Genomic DNA, 23,744 nt, shown 5'->3' on the forward strand with positions numbered 1-23,744 from the left:
ACCATTTGCTCCCATTAAGACACAAATTACAACAAGGATCCTTGGGATCCTTGATCCATAACTGTATTTTACCCTGTGTTTAGTGTTCAGAAAAAAAAAGGGACTCTAAAAGATTACCTTCTATTCACTCAAGATAGTGCTCAAACAGTCGGGGACTATGAAAAACAAAACACAAACTGAGATATGCTGTGGCCAAACAGGATTATTCAAATGTTACTGTATTTTTAATCGGACAGAACTTCTTCCATGAAACTAAACAGATGGATGTGGGGCCTTGATGTCAAATTTTTATTAAAATTTTACACTATGCAAAAAATAAAAAAATTATTTAAAAAAATATTGTAGTTTTATTTCCTTTTTATTTTCATATATACACTGAGATGCATTCAGAGATTTCCAAGTGTTTGCATATGACTAATGAAATCTTTTACCTGTGAGGAACCAAGTAATTCTAACATTTTTCCATATGAGGCTTACACACTAAAAGGTAAGGAATCTTTCAATTAAGTAGGACATAGTTCTTTCACATCCCAAAAATGCTCCAGATTTTAGTGGGGAGTTGTGTGTAAACTGTGTCTTAGTGCAACTTCCTCCTCTTCTAACACAATATCTATCCTCTTAGAAACATATACTCCTTTCCTTCTACAACTACCAACTTGGACTTATGTTCCAATAGACCAATTGAACATAAATATGATGCTCCTTCTCCACTGAAGTTACATGCAAAATGTATGCCAGGTGCTGTAAGAGCAGCATATGGCCTTTAAATGCTACAGAATAATCAGAATAAAGGGTTTGTTTCTACTGCACCTCTGCTTTTACTAAAACTCCCATTAGGTATAAGGTTAGTTTAATTTTCAAAATATGAAAGGTGATGCAAATGTGGCATAAAAGCCACTTACCTCCACTTTTTTTCAATAAATGTACTTTTACGATGGGGCTATAGCTATTCTCCCTGCTCCTACCAACCTGTTATTCCACAGACTGCTTTCCTGGTTAATTCAGCCTTTACAGGAATGTTAAGATAGCCCTACAGAGCCTCAACACTTGTAACGCCGAACAATTCCACCTGACTCTCACACATTGCACCATCTCCCAATGCCAAAACACCCTTTTCTTCAATTGTATCACCATAGTTGTGCTTTACTTGAACAGTCTGGCACTTTGCATTGCTGGCAAAACATCGACTCAGGAACGGAAGGGATCAGCATTCTGATATACTGGGCCAGTTTTCTTCCCAATGTTGCATGAAGACGCACCAAATCATTTAAGACACACAAACCATTCTGGTCGTGGTTGAACTACAAGTGAAGATGAGAAGATCCACAGGTCTTACAGATGCATTAATAATCTAATATGTGACACTAGAAGACTGGTGCAGAAATGATGGCATGTGAGTTTGAAGCCCCAGAGAATCTGCCCAAGTAATTAATCCTGGACAAACAAACACCAGCTTAATGGATTTGAAGTGTCACCTTTTCTGTAAAGAAGGCGCTTGAGTAGAGTGTAGTCTCTGCTTATATCTCTGCATTTGCTTTGACCTTGAATGCAGTTTGTGGAACAGCTCAGGGAACTTATTTTGTGGAAATAAGGTTTCTAGGAATCTCTCCAGAAACACATACACCATTCTCTTATTCAGCTGACTATGCTGGAACATTTCGAAGACCCGAAGAATGCCCTTCCGTGTAGTCTCAGCGCCTATGATGTGCTTCAGTTCATCTACAAAAACAGAAGTCACACAGAAGTTTAAGCTAAATTCTGCTTCCATGTTAACAGCAAACTTAAACTGAATATTCAGTCTTTCAAACCATGTAGTCTGAAATTTAAGGTAACAGTACCTCTGCACAACATTACTAAACTAAAAGTTCTCTTACAGAAGAAAGCATTTCTGAAAATGACTTCACTCTTACCCTATACATGTGGAAACCATGTTTGCAAGAAATCGTACTGGTTTGGAATATACCCACTTCAGCCACAACTTAATCCTCTAGAAACTTAATACTGGGACAGTTCCAAGAGAATTACTCGCAGTACACGTGAAAATGTCCAATGCTTTAATAATTAGAAACCTTTTTATTTAAATACAGTTCATATATCAAGGTTTCTTTACAGTACTTAAAACAACCAACAAGAATACTGACATTAATTTCAGTAACAATATATCGTATGGATCATTAGGCTTTAATCCCAGAGTCACTTACCTGGCATTACCTCCAGCAATTTGGTTTTCCCTGCCACTCTTGTTCTCATTCTAATAGCTTTGTCCCTTCGTGGAACAGTTTCTGCTAAAATGCCATTGGGCCAAAAAGCGTCTCTGTAATAAAAGCAAATCTGTCAAAATACATTAACATTTTATCAAGCGAAAAGCTCTTTTAAATCTCTCAAGGCTATCTCATAAAATAAATATAAGACAGTAATTTGCACAACCTAACACACACTTCAAATATCAGAAGAGAAAAAGAAAATGAAGAATGATGAAGACAATCAAGAAATCAAAAGCAAGTAGTACGATATACTCAACGTATCAGGAGCTACCATATACTTTTTTAGTACAGGGATCAGAAGAAATGACATTTTAATAAAACAATGCAAATCAAAATCATTCAAAAACCACATAGTTCTTACATAAAATAAACCTAAGTCTTGCTTTTACCAGGCTTTATTGCTACTGAGACTCCAGGTCTATTAATTGCTTCATCAAAATTTTGACACCAGCAGTTAGCTTTCCAACAAGCTAAAGCTGAGAAGAAATAGTTTCAGTGTAGTCAAAAGTCCAATGCAAAAGACATGCCTCTGATAAGCTATTCTGCCTCAGTGAAAGATGTTTTCTTTTCTGAATAAAAAGTATGCATTACAGTTTAATCAAAGAATAACAGTACATTTGTAAAGTATGACCCTTTGGAGAATAAATTACCCTACTTTGACTTTCACCCCAACAAAAAAAACCCCAAACTATATTGAAAGAAAAAAAAGTGTGCAACACTTTCTCAACACCAATTTAGAAGCCATTAAAATTTTCTGGAAATTGATAGTTTCAAATTCAGACTTTAGTTCCATTGTATCTATCCGAAGTGAAACATCATCTTGGAGCCAGGGCTCTTTTAGCACTAATTGTTTGCCTTTAAAAGCAAGGCATGTACATGCCTTCACCAAGGCAAACAAGACATTACATCACTACAGTGATAAATTATGAAATTTCTAAGCTCTTCTAGATGGCTTGACAAATAAGTTTTTGAGGTAGAGGAGAAAATTTTAAAATAGTTTTTAAGAAATATCTTTTCCATGTGACAACTGCTTTCTCTCACTTAACATGTAAAAAGCAGTGTATGATCCAACTGCATTCTGAAGAATAGTAATTTCCTCATGTAAGAGGAGAAGGAAGACATACAGATATTAGACATCAATTGGTGAGTGCTTTGTATTTAACATCTGTGATAAAAGACATACCTGAAGCGTTTCACTGCATCTGCTACTTGCTCGGGAGATGTCATCCAATCAACGTGATCAACTATTTTTCTAAAACAAAAGCAACAAGTCTCTTGTTTAATTTTTAAAGCAGACAACCCAGAAGTGAAGCATTTTAATGAGCATTCTAGGGAAAACAAAGTATAATTTTAACTTTCTCCAACTCTGTAAGTAGGTTCTATAATACTGCACATAGGAAGGCAAACACTGATTCTCAAGATAAAAATCTAAGCTCACTGATCACTCCCTAAAGCTATAACTTTTTTCTTTTTTTTGGTAAATATACAATAATGAAGTTGGCTGCAAAGCTGCTGTTGCATCACCCATCAGCATAAGATAACTGGTTTGCTTGTAGAGCACTCCATGTTTTTCATGGAGTACTCTTAGGTTCTGCTTCTGTAAGCAAAATCAGAATCTCAAAATACTTGCTGCAATATGTACTGTTACTTCACAATACTTAACAGGAAATACAGACTGATAATTCATCAGGCCTTCAGTCACCAACCCATACATACAGTTCTATATCCAAATCTAGGATGCTTACAGAAATGATATATGCATCTGTGTATCACCACAATCCCAGAACTGTTTCCCCAACCACAATTTGAATTTAGTTTTCTAAGAAACAGAAAAAGATTATTTTTCTGCAGAATACTATTAAATCCCAAGAACCTGCCAGGACAAGGTATGACTGCTGACCAGAGGAAGCCATGAGTATTGGAAATGGCTCTAAATGCAGAAGCAGACTAGCACTACACTACAGCCATCTCTGCAATAAGGAAGCAGCAGCCTGTGCAGAAACTGTTGCTTATACTACAATCTGGAAAGAGTTGTTCAACAGGGCAGCATGTTCTTGGAAGTACAGTTCTCAAGACAGTTTTCAACTGGCCAAAAGGAATTACTTGAGAAAAACCCCACGCTACTTTACCACATAGCTACCTCATTACTGCTACCACAAGTCTGCATGTTTAACAGTGATGATGAAAACATCACAAATATAATTGTGAAGGGTAAAAAGAAATGACACAGTGAGGAATGTCCTGAAAAAAAGTAATAGGAAGCTATTTCTCACCATCTAGAAATCAAATTTTTGATTCACGGTACAAAAGCAAAAGTAACAATGCAGTTGTTGTTTATATTTTCTCACATTTCAGAAACAAATTATTAGGAGGCAAGCCTGGAAACTGTATATTTCTCAGCTGAGGGCAAGAAATATTACTTAATTAGCACCATTAACTGTCTTTGCATTTGCATGGATAAGTGTACATGTGAAGTACAAAGAACATGGAGCGGCCAAAACAGACTCCATAGGAGTCCTTTTGCTTCCCCACTTCCATCTTTTAAGTGTGAGAGCAAAAACTTTACACAGTAACTCAGTATAGTTCACATAATTTGAAAGTGCCAATGTATCATTTGTGTCATGAAAGAGATGTAAGCAGAAATAGTGCAGAAAGTAATAAATAATATTAATAAAAAAAGGTATAGTGGTAAAACAGGGCAAAAAGCACAAATATTTAAGCTACATTCACAGAAATATGAACTCCTACATGTGAAATCTATTTTGTAAGTTCTCTGACTTGTAAGAGTTACTGGAATTTTTCTTTCAATAATATTTTATGTTTATCGCCATTTTATACCACGTTTGCACTCAGTTAAGTGATTTTCTCCAAGGAGGAATGCATGCAGTTTTAAAGCACAATAGTTTAGTATTACCAAGAAGGATGTATAGACAGATACTGTACAGTCTCACATACATGATTGCTCTATAGAAGAAAAGCAGTACCTATTAATTGTGTCACCATATGTTGCTCTAATAAGTTGCTGAAGTAGATTTTTTATATTTCTTCTTAACCACTGATTTCTCTCCTTTAAATCAAAGACTTCATCCATAAGCAGAAGCATTACTCTCAGCGGAATATTGTCATCCACCTGATCACCAAGTAAAAGAATAAACAGTAAACTTTTATTTCAGTTCAAGAAAGCTACAGTTTTAGAAGCTACTTTAGCTGTCAAACACTTCAGTATCAGCACAACAATGACAAAAACTTCACTCTGAATTTTACTGAAATATGAAATCTTCCCTAAATCTTCGGTAACATCACAGTAGCAAAGAAGGACTGAACATTATATATAAAACCACATACATTGAATTTTTAAAATATTACAAGAAGTAGCTATTTCAAAAGTCAACAGTTATTACAGAAGTTGAATAAAATTAATACATGTAAGTATGTCCTAAAGAGAGACCTCATCCCTGATCTCTTCCTGGTTGCTGTGCCTCCAGCTGCCTTACACAAAAACTCAGGAAGGAGATTTTCTTGGGCACCATTTTCTTATGGATGCTAAAAACAGTGACATTTCACTGCAATGAACTGCTTTTTATTTAGACACCATTGTAACCTGCATGACTATCCTGTGCTTTTATGCCTGAAGATTAAGAAAAATATAATAATTTTACTTTTTTAGCAGATTATGTTACACAGATTGGCTTACAAAAATATGTTGGAGGGAGAAGAGAAAAAAGCCCAAAAAAATTAAACCCCCAGCCATAAAACACAGAAACAGTAGAACATGCACTCTTCACAGTTATTCCAATGTTGTGCAAACCATTACAGTGCTAGCAAAAATGGTAATTTTAAAAGGAAGTATGCAAATTTCTTTTTAAAAAGCTTAGAACTGCTTTGAAGTGCCTGGTATAGTGCCAGAAAAGAACAGAAGTGTAACTCAGTGCAGAATAAGTAACTCATTTGTTTGGTTTTAGAGGTGTCAACTCTGAAAGGACAAATGTCACTCACGTTGTCATCGATTGGTGCTGCAACACGGCAATGGTCAGGATCTGAATAGGTTTTCTGCATCAGAGGTGGCACCTACAATAAAAAATGCTATGTTAATGAAAGAAAAAAATACTTTTGAGTATGAACAAATCAGAAAAAAATTCATAAGCAGTCTGATTATGAAAATATAAAACAACAACATTTGCTCAAAAGTAACTGCAAACTAATATATACACAGCTGTGGATAAGTAACAGCAGTTCTTTCACCTTCCAAAACGAAAAATCAAGTCTACATATATTTCCGTATAGCTACCAAAATTATCAACATCTTTAAGACTTTCACATCTAATTTATCAAGTGCCTAGTGCTTCACCTGAAAAATACCGGAAAACTCTTATAAGAGACTGATATTTCTTTTGATATTTCTTCCTGATCTTGACTCCTGCCTAGTCACAGGCTTCCCAGCAAGTACAGCTGCAACTCTATAGCTAGTCATACACCAGGGAAGTTACTAGCAATGATCAAGTCCAGAGACAGTCACTTTGCCCTGCAAGTAATTAAGAAACCTCATATATCTCCCCAGGCCCCAATTTATTATTCCCTTTCATGATTTAAGGATTAATTCACCCATCTCAGTTGCTGTTCTACATCTGCCATATATAGCACAAGATGGAACAACCCCTGACCACAGACCTTACAGCTACACATAGAAAGAGGAACACCAGAGAAACGAAGGGAAGATGAACATGTTCTGAACATAACTATTTAACTATTTTCATAGGACTTCCAAACTGCATATCAAGGTACTCCTCACCCATAAAGTATTATATTTTATAAATGTAAGAAATAAGGGAAGATGGCAGTAAAGGCAGGGAAAAAAATTTAATTCAAATCAGAATTCAGCAAGGAATAAGTTGAAAAGAGGCTATATCCTTATTCTAAGTTTCAAAATATATGGGTTTTTTTCCCTAACAAAAACAGCAGATGCAGGAAATTAGCTGACTGAGAACAGTTAGTTAAAAAATAAGCCATGAATCTCATGTTCTTCTCAAGTTACTTCACTGAACTAAGTGGAGAACTGTAGTAGTCTGTAGATGCCATCTTAAAACATGTTACTTAACTGCAAAGACCTCCATTTTTGCAGTAAAATCACTGCTTAACCTTATTAAAAGGTGCAGGTACAAAACAGATTGGTCTTCTGTTTAATGACTTGATTCTACATAACATTAGTTTCAGCGAGTCAATAGTGACTCTTCTGTTAATTTACTAGTATGTATTAACCACCAGTATTTTCTTACCTTGAAAAATGATTGCTTTATGTCTTGTCCCAATCTCTCTGACATTTTACCCATGTTGTCTGACATTTTAGTCATTCCCTCTGCCAGGCTGTCAGGGATAGACTTGACTGCATTTGATACATTTCTCATAGAGTTACGCAGTGGATTTACAAATGTGTCCATCTGAAGGGGAAGATGTTTAACCAGAATTGTATCATCTATGAGGACACCAGTATATTAATAAACTATGAGAAACATGGCACAGAGAGCAATAACATAATAGTTGTTCTTACAACTCAAATTACTTAGCTTCCTTACAGAATGCAGAATACAGCTCTAATTTTACTTCCATTTATATTTCTCATTTGTTACAGCCCTACTGCAGCTATTTACATCTTTCAACAGATGTGTTTTCCTGAGTCATTTTCATTTCCCATCCCTTGGCTTTTCTTAGCTTAAATTTATTTTCCTTTTCTTCTCCATTCAATACCATTTCTCCCTTCCAAGCTTTCTACTTCCAGATGTTTCAATTCTGCTTTCAACTCTTCATCTTTGCAACATGCCTCTTCTAAACAGCACTGCAATAGTATGTATCATGGCAAGTATAATTAAAAACATAAAGTAGATTCACAGAAACTGTTACAATTTTTCTTTTGGTATATACTCTGAACTCAGTCCAAACAGAAGCACAAATACCAGAGTGATGCCCTTTAAAAAGTTATGCGTATAAAGAATCTTGTAAGCTGGAAAACACATCTTAGTCATTATAAAAACCTTGATAAATATTTAACTATTTCACTGTTAATTATTTAAGGAATATAGGCAGGACAGTAACTTGAGGTGACAATAGAGTTGCAGATGCTTTTTATATCTAAATTGCTAAAACTTTAGAAATAGCTACATTTGCAAAGCAGATGCTCACACAAACTGGTCAATGGAACAAAGAACCACTTGTCTGAAGACAGTTCTGGTGGCTTAATAAAAAGGATGTTGAGCCCAGAGCTCTGAATTTGACCAATGACTCTGGATGGTTACACCTAAATGCATAACAGGTGCTTTTGAAGGGAAATGCATATTGTGTTTTGGGCTGAAGAGTGGAAAGCAGTAAACAGTAATAGCAGCAAATACAGAGTAAAGAACTGAAAAAAGAAATCAGAAGGAATAAGACGATAAAAAAAATCACAGATGTTTGATAGAAAGCAACTTGCAACAAACACACTTTTAGACTAGTAGAGAAGTCTCAGTGCAATTTACTGTGTCCAATTTCAAAAGTTTATTTTATTGGCATACAAACAGATTCACCTATTATAAAAATGGTAATTTTTTGGTTCTGTATGTCCTTAGATACTTTGCCACTGAAAGTTTTAAAACAAGCATCATTTGCAAGATTTTCAAAGTGCTGTATAGTTCTTTAATATCAGTTCAACGTGTCTATTTAATGCAATCATTGCATTAATGAATGCTCTAAAGTTCCCTTGACTGTACTAAACATTCTTACCTTCCGTGCAAAATCTCCCTTCCCTTTGCTGTAGGCTTTATTCTCCAGGAAGTCATACACATAATGGGCTAAAGCTGGAGAAGCTTTCATCATTTCAGGATTTAACAAGAGCTGAGTAAAATAATTTTTAAAATCTATTTTAATACATAACGAACAAGAGACAATCAAAGACATCACATGTAGCATTATATTTTTTCATTCCTAATTTATATTCCAACATTAAAGTAGTCTCAGGATGGAAACAATGGGTTTCTTAGTAATTACCATAATTTTAACCACTATGGTAATTATAGCAACTCACAGAAAAATATCACCAAACAGTCATTTTACAGTGTTTTACTCATCTTCATTTATTTACTGTTAACATGTTCATTGACTTGGCCAAGAAATTTTAGTGCTAAATGACCAGAAATCCTATGAAGGAAGACAATTGAATTTGTTTGGGCTGATACAGGCCTTATCTGAAAAGAGGAACTGTGTGATTTGCTACACCGCTGGAGTGGGTGCCACTGAAATCCTTACACAGCAGCACAAGAGAAAGTCATCACAAACATGTCAGCAGGAGAAGGTCAATGGCATAAAGCTCAAAACCAAAATATCTAGAACCTCATCAGCTCAGAAGAGCTGCGACAGAACTGGCTGAGAATAAACTAAAACACCAAAGAAAATGCAAACTTATGAGACAGTATCAAGTTCTTACGGTATATTATTCAGTTTTGTGTACCACCTACAACACAACCTTTTTTTTTTTTTTTTACAAAAGAAAAAACCACAAAGACAAGCCACCTCTGAAAAAACCATTCCAAGCACAGAGCTAGAAAAACCCCAGTAACAGCTTACCTGCAAATAAGCATTTAAGTCTTTTTTCCTCTTTTCCAAAAACTCTCTGTCCATGTTGTTAAATGTTTTTTTGCCAGGAAGTTTTAGTATATTTGCAAGGTTTTCAAACTAGAAAAAAAGAGAAGGTTTTTTTTTTTTCTGTTTTCAAGAGCTTCAAGTCTTCATATAAGTCTTCATATATAATATTAACCTATTCTTATATATTCTTGATATATTCTTATATATCATCTAACACCTGACAAAAAGAATTCTCCATCATGCCTGGAACTGAGAATTCTTGGAGAAGCCAAAGAGAGAGGTATGGTGTAAATAAAAAATGCATGAAAATTCCTGGGAGACTATTAAGGATAAAATTTAATTTCTTGTGAAACTCTCTTTTGAAGTACACTTTTGAAATACAAACCAATAGAGTGTGCAAAAGGCTTAGGCTCAAAATTTACCATTATTATTATTTGGAATGAAGTTACTACGATTATAAGACTACATAAAGAGTAAAGATTTTCAAGAGAACTTGTAAATCTTTCTAAAATCTCCCTCCTTTCCTATCCTGATCAAGTCTATCAAGGAAATAATTAAGCTTTTCTCCCTGGAGAGATAGCAGCACCCAGTTTGCACACAGGTTATCACAACTTGGTCTAGATGTCATGATCTGTGCCTTTTCTCCAGATAATGACAGTGGTTGCCACTGTACTCTTTGACACTACATGGTTGACATGCATCCTGATCTAGTTTTGCAGGAAGAATGGCAGTCTGAGGGAAGGAGAAGGGAAAGAAGAGGCCCTAACACTTAATAAGGCTGAATATATTTGGTAAAATGCACAAAAAATTAAAAAATTACAAGAATAAAATTTGAAGAATCAGGACTATCTCCATACAGAATGCAGACTGCCTATAAATAATATCCTTAAGGTGGTAAAGAGAGAAACATACAGTATTCTAGGCTTTAAGAGACAATCTGGAAACAGGTTGCATCCTTTTCCTCTTTAGAAAAGACCACAACATTACAGATTTAAAGATATGGATTCCATTCAGTCCCTGCAAGATCTCCTCTTGCATCATTAAACTTCAGAAGGCCACAAAGCTCCATATAAAATTTATGGTCTGCAGGAAGCACCAAAGAATAGCACTTTACAACTTTAGAGATCCCATTCCCTTGCAAGTAGGTCATATGGGAAAATAACTGAACAAAAGATGGTCTAGTTTTCATTTGGACTCTTAGATCTGACCAGAAGCAATATAAGCAACTAACAGCCTCTATTTTAAACATAGGTATCTACTTCAAATGGTATTTACTACATGACTCACTAAAGGAACTGGTGTGAATCTACTCAGTGCTCTAAGAAAAACCCTTAGACACTTTGAACTGCTAGTTTCAATTCCATTTTATATCAACTATCTATTTTCTCTGAAAAAAAATCCCTGATCATCTTACTAATTTTAAATCAATGATTCTAACTTTTACCCTTAACATGTCAATAAGAATGTCTTAGACAAGCACACAAGACAGTAAGAATGTCTATTTTCTTGTCAAGACTAAGCAAAACTGTTGGGAACATCTGAGATGCCACAGTGAATCACAGAAATCTGTTTACTTTTTGCAACCTTAGTGCTCTAGGTTAACATTTCTATCTCTGTAAATTCAATCAGACATAGCAACCAGAAATGTTGAGCTTTCATATTTTGAACAACTTTGCTTTTGCTATTTATTTCTATTAATTTGAAGTTATGTTAGTTTTAAATGATTGTCCCGAACAGCAGAATGTTCATTCACTCTAAGATTAAGAATTCTTCAAAACACTGAATTAATTTAAGAAAATCAATCTGAAGGAGTGCAAAAATTGGTATTTCAAATTTACTGACAGCACACTAAGACTATCAGAAATTTGAAGGAAAGTCAGACTTCATTTCTAATTAATCCAAGTATTAAACATGTTTTCTTTTTTAATAAAGCCTTTTCAATTTTTATTACTGCTGTAACTTTAAAATGCTAACTTACCTGCACAGAATTTGTTCTCTATGACTCTCAATTAATAACAGAGTAAAGGGATATAGTCTGACACTTCTGACTAGTTCAAAGGTTATGCAGTTAAATCTGACTTCTCCAAAGGCTTGGTTTAAAAGCACTTCAGCCTCCGTTCAAAAGCACCATGTTTTCATCCTTTTTTCAAGTCAGTAGGTTCTACTTTGTACCAGGTGGTGAATTACAACTCTCTATTTCTTCCTTCTTTCATTTTAGGAGGGTTAAGAGTCTGAGAATACAAGTACAGCAGTAAAAGGCTGCTAGTACTATTAGTACTAGATTGCTAGTACTATAGTTAAGTGCTACCAGCTCTTCCTTTTGCAACCCTACCAATTCTTAACATTCACCTAAAACCTAAATACCTATTTCCCAACCTCAGCTTTTATTTCTTAATCTCTGAAAAATACAACTAACTCTCTTGGAGACCAACAGCACTTCCATACAAAGATTTAAAGTAAAATTAAGCCGTGTGGGAAGAGGAGGGAGACTTTTTAAGTTCCATTTCGTTTCCAAAGAGCAATCATACAGTCACCAATCACAAAACTACAGAAAAGTGCACCTGTAAAGGTCTTCATCAGATGGGTTACCTGCTCAGTGATCCTCATGTGGAAGTCGTGGAAGTCGCTGTAGCGCCGGTATGTCTTCCACATCTCCTCGTTGTTTGCGTTTCGCCGGTGGACGGTGATGGCGTACAGGGCGTACGTCTTGCCGTGGTCATTGCACACTCCTGCCACAGCATATGGGTCAGAGTCAGCATAGACTAGCAGTTTTAAAAACAAAAATAAAAAGGGAACAAACAGAAAGAAGGAAGACGAAAGGACACAAATGTGAAGTGAAAAAATGTCTGGAATGACAGACTTAAAAGACAAAAATGGACATGCAAGCAGAAGATTAAACTATCCCTTTAACTTAAACATTGTACAGTACCCTCCAAAACTTACTACGTAAACTTAAATAGAGATTAAGCAGCTTTAAAGCTAGGCAGGTTTCAATGACATGCAAAACATAAAAAGAAAAATTTTCAACTTTTAAATAGTAAATAGAACTTTAAAAAAAGATATTTTAACTTAAAGAACTCAAGATGAGAGTGAAAGACAACTGTGAAACCAGAAGAAATTCCAGTCTGCAAAGTAGTCTAATCACATTGCAAGTGTCTGCCCACCAGAAAAGCCTATAAATACAAGACAATGATTGCAAGCTGCAAGCATTCAGTTTTGTTATTGGCATCAGGAGTTTGTTATTAACTCAGTTATTAACTCTAGGATAAAAAACACTCCCCATGTTATTTTGGTCAACCATATATACAGATATGTGTACGTATATATGTAATGCATTCTCTGTGTGCGCACACACACGGTATGGAAAAGTCAATTCATAAATAAAAAGAACGCATATAGCTATCTGAAATAGAAGCAATCATCTTTTTGATCTCCATTAAATATTGAAGTTTTCTAGGACATTCCTCCCTCACAGAAATTTTCCCAGTACAGTATTCAAAACCTTCCATTTCATTCAGAGAATAACCTAGAACCACTATTGTTTACACTGCCATTTAAATTGGCAACATGTAGTATTTCCAATTATTGAGCCAATACCCAGTATGTACAGTTTTACAGTGGCTAAATGAAAACATTTTTTAATCAAGCCCTCTGAATTTTTCTATGCACCCATACTGCATAAAATAGAATCCTTCTGAGAAACCATCAATTCCATCCTCTGTAGTACTTTCAGTCTTGATTTCTCTGAAGTATAATACTTTTGTCTAAGCGCCCAGAGAGCGCCTCTAGGATAGTGGCAGCTGCTGCCAATGCAAGAATTACACATTAGAAAGGTGAAGAGTGGGCACAGAGCATCTTGTCTTTGCCATCCAGCCTCTAAAAGAAGCATGTTGAGCGCTGAATCCCTAGGGGAATGAGCAGCAGTCAGGATGGAGCCAAAAGACTGCCCAGAGAGCAGAGCGAGGAACCCCCAGCACCACAGATTCTGCACAAGCCCTGTCCTCTACATGCACATTGACCACTTGGTCCTGCAGCCACCAGACCACATCCCAGGGGCACTGCCAAGTGGCACCTTCAGAACCACTTCAGGCAGAAAAAGAAAGAAGTTGTCCTGCTGCCCCTTATGTCAAAGCCACTTAATTAGTATTTATTTTGCAACCCAAGACAGTGTGAATCCTGAAACACACAGAGATAATCCTGCCTGTATATAACCCTCACACACAGGCAAGGCCAGTAACTGGGTGAGGAAAAGGACCTGCTCACAGATGCAACTTAATACCATCCTGCAATATAAACCTGTACAGATCTCCTGCTACAACTGGAGCATTATGTATTCAAAGTCAGACTGGCAGTTATCAATACATGCTGCCCTCAAGATTATAAATATTACAATTTATGTGGTTCTAAGCTTACCTTTTTTTCTTAGGTTAGAATGATGAAACTTCTAAGTTTAATTCAGAAAAAAAGTACCATATGCCATTTTAATTAAAAAGCAGAATTTGGTTCTCAACTTTCAACTCATTTTCCACTTTCCCTGAGGACTGACTACCATTACACTTGGATTGCATACTGCCTTCACACTGAGTTGGAATAGGTTTAATTAAAAACTAAAGTAGCTGAATGCTTGCTGACAGCATGTGTCCACTACATAAATGCAGAGATTTAAGAGCATATTGCATAGTAAAATCTACCAAAAAATATCTGAAAATCACAATTTAATTTCCCAGTGTAATTGCATTTAAACAGAGTATTTGTAAATAACAGATGAGATTTTTTTGTTATTTACCCTCATGTAATAAAGAAAAATAATTTCATTCTAGGCAAAGTTTTTTAAAAGATAACCAAAAATGCCACCACAACAACAACAGAAGTTGCTTCCTGAAACTAAGCTAAGTCAGTAAGGAAGCACAAAGAATAAGGGAAAAATATTATACTAAGAGAATGAAACAGTCAAGAATTATAATTCTGTGACTAGAAAGAGAGATGTCTTTCAGAATTTCTTTAAGTAATTGCTAAAATAAATCCTATTCAACAGCAAGTTTAATGAATGATTGTCCAGAGATAAAAGCAGTAATAATAATAATAATACCATACGAAATAGAAATTAAATCACTTTTTAAGTACAGATATATAGTCTGTGACCTACAGAACAAATACTGGAAAGATTTCCAAAAAAGACTTAATGGAAAATATGAATTTAAATGTTTTATGAGGCCAAAAAATGAGACAATCAGGATTTCAAGGGCCTGTAATATTACAAAACTCAAAACAAATGGTGGCAAAAAAGTCAGCACACATCCTAAGAGATTCACTTACCAGTATCTGAGATGTATGCATGGAGCTGAACAGTCTCATCAGTGGGGACATTTGAAAGGTCATCTAAGGACTGCAGGGTGGGGAGATAATGCAGGAAGAAAAAATGTGGAAAAAAGAATAAGATCAGAAATACATCATATTCGAGATGTGTTTTGATTTATCTATTTAATTTTCAAACTTTCAGTTCACTATACTAAAAGTTTAGTGCACTGTAACAACTCAGGTGTTTGTACTACTTGGTTACCAAAGCCATTCTTTTGCACAGTATAGAGCATTTCATTCCCCCATCATTTTCACACAGTTTTGTGACCACTCATATTTGATCAAACATATTTGCCACTTCAGTTTGGTCTCAATTCTAATGGAAGTATGGTCTTTTACTGAGCATTGGGGAAAAAACCAAAACAAAACCAGAAAATCTCCCAAACAACTGGGGAGATACAGATGTTGTGTAACAGGTCTTCTGGCTTTTACCTTCATAGCATTCTGCTTTCTTTCAAATATCTTTATGCCCTACACAAACGTTACACAGCAGTAGAAACTAAAAGTTTTTCTGCTGTATGTAAAAAAAAAAAAAAACAGCCAACATTCTTTTCAGGAATACTTTATGTCGTAAAAAATGAACAGGTACATCCTCAGCTGGTTAATGCTCTGTCTGAATATTTAATAATTACTGGGATGAAAAGAAGCCTAATGGGTCTTTTAGAGAAGCCTTTGTTTAAATCTGATTACTAAGATTTAACATAATCAAGTTCTTCAAGACTGCTGAAAGACTTGCTTATACAACTGACGGAAATAGAGGTTGGCCACTATGCATTCTAATCTTAAATTACCAGATTAAAAAAAAAAAGAGTTGGAGCCACCTAAGTAGCATTCGCAGACCCTTGGATCACAGTTACTTTATGTATTTTACCCCCTAATTGTAAAATTCTCCAAAGAAACATACTCAGAATGAATATAGCTACTTGCTATCTTTTATAATTTAATCAAGCCAGTTTAATAGTGACTTATCATGAAAAGTTACCTACAATAGGACTTATTGGTTAGCAGTGCCATGCCCATATCAAATTAAACCTCTACCTACATCAATTCAGTTTCTAAATCTCTGTTTCCTTAAACATAAAACAATATACAAGATTACAATCAAAAGACAGGCTGGACTTAAACATCAACTATTTAAAGACTCTGCTCTTGCCCCTTCTTCATCTGAATCTTTATCAGCTCCAAATATCCCAACATAATACTCCTTTCCTCCTCTAGTTCTCTTCAAGGAATGGCTCTTGTCTGCCTCAATGACCTCAATCAGTCTCTGCCTAAATGTCTACTACTGAAGGCAGCTTTTCTGTTATAAAGTCTAGACACTGAATAAAAGGCAGCTTAAAAGTGGCTGAGTAACATGTGTTGCAGTAGGGAGTCTCCTGAACAATATGCTTGTAGACTTGTAGTACCAAGGTCCCAGACTGAGAAAAGGTAGAAGAAAGAAAAACCCTTCTGGGGAAATCTGTTTTGCCACAACATGCTATAGTGCTGGAAGTTTATGTCTGTCGAATGGTAGAACAGATGAATTTATGCAAAAATATTTTGACAGCAGACATCATCTTTACCTCAAGAATCTATAAGTTACTGGATGCTGGAGAGTTATTCTGGTTAAGTATCACCACAAGTGGGTTGTTCCTTTAATCTTTATGCTTGCTTTTAGTCATTGCTGGACACAACACTGTGACTTAGTCCATTCTTGAGCAAGTGCCTTGGACAGCCATGACCCTGTCAGGTGTGCTGCTCTACACTGCAGTGTTCAATTCAGGAGCAGAGTAGCAGCTGAGACTGGCTAACAGAAGACTTTTGTGGAAGCCTGGATAAAGTGCTTGATATTCTGAAAGCTCTAGGATTTGATTATCAATAAGATGGAAGTGATGTGATGTTATAAGAGAAGACAAGTAACTGCCAACTGCTCAAATATTTTGTTTGCTACAAAATACTGGCATTAAGGTACTGTTGTATTGTTAAAGGCATAATTATTTCTTGTTTTCCTGCATCCCTTCACTGTCACTCAAGTTCAGATTTCTTTGTGACTACTGAGTGGGGTTCAAGCTGACATATGCTAATGACTGCCAAAGTTCAACCCAACCACTTCTGCTGCCCTTCAAGGTCTTGGAACACCTGTGTAAATCCTTCTATTTACTCAATGCAAAGCTCCCATTAGGGATCCTTCAGAGGAAATCTGCAAGAGTCTATAAATATTTACAATAATTTTATACTCCCAAAATGTGACCCACTGTTTTAATGTAGCAGATTAATGTATCAAAACAAAAGGCAGCAATTATGATATTTTTGTAAAACAACTTTTCTTCAAAACAGTTTTGAGCCCCTCTTCCAAATTCTTACAGTGAAAGTTGGAATTGCAGACAATATATTTTATAATAGTAACTTTAGGAAACACTCAACTACTGTGGCAAGGCACTATACAGCAACTATTAATACAAGTAAATTAAAAGTTTGAAACCTGAACAGATAACACAACAGACAGACATTTAATATGAGCTAATATCTCCACCATTAGATACATTCACAGGAACACAAGTTAATTAAAAACCTAAAAATACCACAACCAAATCTTATTTAACACATTGTCATTAGCTGCAAGTACAGAAATTCCCTGACCTTTGAAGTAACCTTTCCAAGGTCTATTTTTCTTATGTAACAGACTAACACAAGGGAGCTAAACTATGAACACAGAAATTTACTCTTGACATGGAATTCAGCCAGCAAAAACTAATATACCAGTATCCAAACACCTGTAAAAGCACTGAACACCCTGAACAATATGGACTACAGAACAGCAAAAGTAGTTCTGCATAAAGAGATATTTATTTATGTATTTCTCCCAGAATGTTCCTAACTCTTTATAATAAATGTAGTATTCTATAAATACCTTTGTCACAACAAAACCAAAAATCAAGTCTTTGAAGAGTCCCATGCAAATACCTATTTGCACTGCAACAGTGCTTGGTAAAGGCTTTAGGACTTTCTAACTTAGCTTGGAAAGTCACTTCAAATGAAGCAGGAGATAACCACAGCCAGATAAGCCACCACAATGACAAATCCTAATCCATAAAACATAACTCTGGTATGTCACAACATTGTTAGAAAGAGTACTTAAAAGACATTTGAAACATCTTTTAAAGAAATCAGTCAGTTAAAAGGCTCTTGTGAAAAAATATGGCTGAATTAAGTTTTTCTTCTGCATCTACCAGGAGTTTGCATTAATTGCATAAGCTAAACATCTCCCCTTTTCTTTACATTTCAAAATGTCAACAATAGGAAATAACAGGAAAGAAAATCCCAGTTTAAATTAAAAAAACATCCAAAACCTACAAAAACCCAAACCCATAAACAACAAAACACACAGACATTAAAGGTATGTTTATTTCTTTAGAAAACACTCATTCCTTTTGATGCAAGCATGACCTTACCAATGCAATGGAGCTGCTAAGGAGCTGCAGCACCTTCCCAGAACAAACTAGAAGGGCCCAGGCATCACATAATCCAGGAAATTGCATGCAGACTGTAAATCTTTATGTAAACCTTCATGAAACTAAAAGGTTTGGAAACATACTCTCATATGCCAAACTGAATTTTGTGTACCTTGTGCCTCAGCTACACACTGTCTGCAGAAACACAGGAAGGATATATACCAAACTTCTTATGATTTCTCCTTTTTAAATAAATATATTTGCATTTTTGGTTTAGGTACACTAATTTAACAAAGAAAAGGTTTTGACAAACTGACGCAGGTCAAGAATTAAAAAAAATAAAATTGAACTTGAAACTGGACAAATAAAAAAAACAAAGACTCATGGCTGAAATAAATTCCAGATACTTAAATGTTTCCAAATCGAGTCCTGAAAAAATCAACCAACAAAAATATAATTAAATGCCTCATTTTTCAATCCATTTGAATTTAATCCTGGGAGATTTCTGTTTCAAAGGATTTGTTTTCACCTATTATTATGTAACTCCAAATTTCTATCTATTTATGAAAAGCAAGTAGGGGTAAGAAATTATGCCTTCCATAAATTAACTGTTTCTGTGAGAAACAATGCAAAATGTCATTAAACACAAGAAAATACAAAAAGGAGAAATTTTATCTTACAGAGTAATTAATAACTTGTGTGTTTCAATTTGATTCAAAAACTTTTTTAGAAATTCAACTGCAGTGAAGTGAAACCTGTAATGTACATTGTTAAACTACTTTATCACACTTTCTCTACTTTTGAGGACAAAAAAAAAATACAAGCACTTACCAGATTTATGCTGCTAGTAGGAGACCCATTAAAAGATTCTGGGAGCAGGGAGGAAAATGAAAGGAAAAACCAGGTTAGAAAATTTTCCCCCATTGTAGGGCCACACATAAATAAAAATGCATCCACAAAACATTATGGAAAATGAAAGAGAACTGTGGCACTGGGCAAAATGCTGCATGCAACATGCAAGTGTTTCAAATTTCCAACAAAGACACTTAAAGAACTGTAAGTTTATAAAGATTCTACATCAATACTTCAACATTTTTTTAAATTTATATCCCCACATGGTACTCCTTAAGGAGTTAAGGAGCTAGTTAAACAGTGAAAACAATTTCCACTGGATTTGTACTTCAGTTAACAAGAACAATGATTTTATTTGCTTTAAAAAGCCACATTTCCTATGTACTTTCAATTTCTATTTCCAGAGAGGAGTATAGTTATGTATTAAAAGAACCCAATACATTGAAGAGTTTTAAATATCTTCATGAAAAAAGTAGAATGGAAGAACTGCATATTTTTTTAGTGACAAACTAGTTACCAAGATCTGACAAGAATTTATGTAAGATTATTAAACTTACTGCAGTGAAATCCCTATGTGAGTTTACACACAAAAGCATGAGGAGGAAAATAAATTTAAGTATGAGACACCACAGAAGTATTTAACTTCCTAAAAACAGTGCGGATAATTGTTTTATTTTCATTTGAAAACAGAGAAAAGAATGGTCCCAGGAAATACCCCTTAGAGATACAGAGCTCACCTCCTTCACCATCATCTGATCCTCTGAAACTAGGATCCTTCAGCATGTCCAGCTCAGCTAACATACGCACGTACAACACATTCTGCTTGAACGAAGGGTAGAACCTCTCATCTCGCAGCATCAACTCGTACACCTTATTGAAACAAAAGTGCCAACTTCAGAGATACTTACTGCATTTTTTAATTAATCAGACTAGTTTTCATAAATTCTACTTGAACAAGAAGTACCTGTGCATACATGTCTCTGACTTACTCTTAATGGAAAGGTTATCAGAAAATAACTAACTAATCAGACATGCACATCTAGGAAGGGAAGTGGCACAATAGATGCAAACATTTCTGTCCTCTGCTCTGAACCCCTCCAACTGCAGTATAAATCTATTTGGTCTTTATCCATTTTATAAAAGGTTATCTCAGTCCCTCCTTGTGGATAAACTATAAATGTAGACCTGCAAACACTTAGGGCAAGAGGTGAGAAGAGGGAAAGGAGGAGGGAAGACACCATATGTCAGAAGACCCTTCTGACAATTTCTAGTTTAGCCAATACGATATAGCCACACCTCACAAAGATTTAACCACACCACCTTAAACAATTCACCTTCACAGCATATACACAAATATCTATACATGTAGGAATTAATTCATAATGTTTGGATACTCATGTCAATTGCAGAATATTTTAATTTTTTTTTTCATGGACCACTGTTCAAGTACTTTCATCTAGTAAGAATAGAAAAAAACTCAATACATCCAGGTTTGAGGAAGTTCATTTATTTTGTAACATATGGGAAACTTATCCTCCTCAGCAGAATTCCCAAGAAAGGCCCAGATTTCCCAAGGTGCTTTAACTAGTCTTAAAGGAAAGTCCCATGTATGATAGTGTGATTCTAAATTCAACAGCTCATATCACTAATTTGTAGCATGAATGAGAATATCAAAGTAACAATCTAAAATAAAAACATTTCAGACTGGGTATGTAAGTTATTGCCAGAATATTAATCATTCACTTTTCCTTTTAAAATATATATACTAGACTTGAATAATAAAAGTCTACAGGTAGTAAATATACTGGGTTTTTTTTCAGTACTTGTTACTTCTGAGTGCTTCACTGTGCAAGTTTGCAGAAAAGGACGAGTCAAAATAATTTCTGAGAACAGCTATAGGATTTAAGATGGGACCATTACATTTACCTTTGAAAAAGAGAAGTAAAACTGAACAAAAACTGTATGTCTTAGTCTAGTCATGACATATGTCTTAAATTGGTGCATTAACACAAATTAAAACATGAAAATTTTAAACTGTGTTTCATGCTTAGATTCACACAGGAAGGACACCTACCCCTTCTGTCAACTGCTTTGAAAACCATGGGCTAACGAATGGAAAAGCAAAAGTTGATAATTTTAAAAGAGCATGATTTTCATAGGACAGAAAAAGGGTTACACAGGTTTTAGAGTTTAGATATTTTACTTTTTTCCTAGGATCTAGAGTTATGTTTTATACTCTATAGCATTTACAGGTCTTATGAAATAAAGGACGAATAGATTATACCTTTCTCTGAATGTCATCAAAGATTTCAGGTGTTGGATCCTCATGGTTCAGTGTTTCTGCAAGTTTTGCTACTAAGTTGTCATCAATATTAACTCTTGGAGATGCCTGTCATAGAGATCTAAATCAACTTTTGCAGCATAAAAATAAGAAAGCTCTACTTTATCAAATAAAATCCAATACAATGCTGCAACTCTCTAAGTAAACTAAATTTCTTTTTCACAAGTATCTCTGTAACTGTCTAGAACATATGACAGGAGTCAGATCCCATCCACCCCCAAAATTAAGTTCAGAGTTTGTATTAAAACCTGGAAGTTTCACTATTAAACACTAGGAATAGCCTCCAAAACAATTTATACATACATTGTGAGGCAGTACCTAAATCAGATTTACTCAGACTTATAAACAGCTTTTATTTATTCATGAAAAAGATTAGGATTCAGAAATCAAGAACAAGCCAATAAAAAAGTAATAGGATGAAGTTCTGAAATATCTGAGGAAAGGCTAACAGTTTGTCAACAGCCCATTTCTGAGTGAGCAGTGATTTTTATGCACACACAAATTCAAAACAAAGATGCTTTGTCAATACAAGCTGATGAGTGGTTTCTTCCACAGAGGAATCCTTACTGCCTATTGAAAGTTACCCAATGGTGACATTTGAGCAATTTACACAGAAAATTGTAGAGAGGCACAAGAAGCTACTTCATTTGATAACCCAATTTAATCCAAATTTGGACAAATACACAGTTCCATTTTTTAAATAACACTTCTTAAGGGGGCAGGCAAGGGTGGAGGGCAGAATAGAAGGAAGGAAAAGGACAGCATATGCAGAGGGACTTTTTTATTCTGTCTTTACATTGCCTAGTTTGCATATTCTAGAAAGCCAACTTCTGAGGAGCACAGTGCATCTGACAAGGCAGTCAGTGGCAATATGAGCCTTTATAAATAAGGGGGAGCACAAAAGAGGAAGACTTCCTTACTGCTTGACATGAGAGAGAGAAGATACACACACAATAGCTTAAATGTCAACACGTAAGCAACTTGTACTACATAACAACCGTTTTATATTAACTTAGCCATAACTATATCAAAGAAGTATCAGGACAAAGAATAAACAAGCTGCAGAATGAAGTTATTCCTACCTTTTCTGATAAATATTGCTCATAAACTCCAAATGCAGCTGCTCTTAATAGACCCTTGGTCTGATTAGTCTGATGCTTTCCATCTTTCTGCCGACTTTGAAGTACCTCCAGTTGTTGCTGAGCTGTAACCCTGTATCCTTCCACTGTCATCCAGAAAAACAGATGTGCTTGGCCACCAGTTTGCTGCATGTAATCTGCAGAAAACAGGCACCACATGACCTTAGTTACTGTTGTGCATCTTGGAATAGCAATTCTCTATGATGTTGACTACATATGGAATACCAGAATCTGGTTATACATCTGGAATACTTGCCATATAGAGTCAATTAAAAAAATACATATACATATTGGTGATAAGTATGTGTATATATGTATACATATATACATATTTGTGATAATCATAAAAAAGAACCTGAGAGCAAAGTCTAGGAACTAAGCACTGAATCCTCAAATGCACATGTAAAAAGTGAATCCATTTCTACCGTGTGAATATAAGGCTTGTACAGCATGATACAAATGGAGACAAAGTTCAAACTGAATTTCTAAAAAACATGTTCATAGAATCATGGGATCATTTATATTGGAAAAGATGTTCAAGAGTGCCAATCTAATACTTTCAAGTCCATCACTAAACCATGTTCCTAAGCACCACATTTACATGTCTTTGAAATACCTCCAGGGATGGTGACTCAGCCGCTTTCCTGGGCAGTCTGTCAAGCCAATGCTTCACCCTTTTGGTGAAGAACTATTTCCCAATACCCAATCTAAACCTCACCTGGCAGATCTTGAGGCAATTTCCTCTCTCCCT

The 23,744-nt window shown here is 35.3% G+C and overlaps 1 protein-coding gene across 2 annotated transcripts in view; it reads right to left on the minus strand.

The window, feature by feature from the left end:
* Positions 1–632: 632 nt before the first annotated feature.
* SNX13 (sorting nexin 13) overlaps positions 633–23,744 on the minus strand; it is a 62,199-nt gene continuing 39,087 nt past the window's right edge. Inside the window, exons 13-26 of one of the 2 annotated variants that reach the window (XM_054273967.1) lie at positions 22,937–23,130; positions 21,798–21,902; positions 20,251–20,383; positions 19,493–19,530; positions 15,189–15,258; positions 12,462–12,601; positions 9,855–9,962; positions 9,015–9,125; positions 7,538–7,699; positions 6,261–6,332; positions 5,249–5,394; positions 3,448–3,516; positions 2,202–2,314; positions 633–1,719 (exon numbers count right to left, since the gene is read on the minus strand). In XM_054273967.1, coding sequence (XP_054129942.1) covers positions 1,472–1,719; positions 2,202–2,314; positions 3,448–3,516; positions 5,249–5,394; positions 6,261–6,332; positions 7,538–7,699; positions 9,015–9,125; positions 9,855–9,962; positions 12,462–12,601; positions 15,189–15,258; positions 19,493–19,530; positions 20,251–20,383; positions 21,798–21,902; positions 22,937–23,130 — 1,709 coding nt within the window. In that variant the 3' untranslated portion in view covers positions 633–1,471. Of the gene's footprint in view, positions 1,720–2,201; positions 2,315–3,447; positions 3,517–5,248; positions 5,395–6,260; positions 6,333–7,537; positions 7,700–9,014; positions 9,126–9,854; positions 9,963–12,461; positions 12,635–15,188; positions 15,259–19,492; positions 19,531–20,250; positions 20,384–21,797; positions 21,903–22,936; positions 23,131–23,744 lie in introns of both variants that reach the window. The other variant, XM_054273966.1, reaches the window with a different exon arrangement.

The sequence above is a fragment of the Melozone crissalis genome, unplaced genomic scaffold, assembly GCF_028551555.1.
Source record: "Melozone crissalis strain CALT ecotype California unplaced genomic scaffold, PUWL_Pcris_2 ptg000016l_1, whole genome shotgun sequence".
Lineage (NCBI taxonomy): Eukaryota > Metazoa > Chordata > Aves > Passeriformes > Passerellidae > Melozone > Melozone crissalis.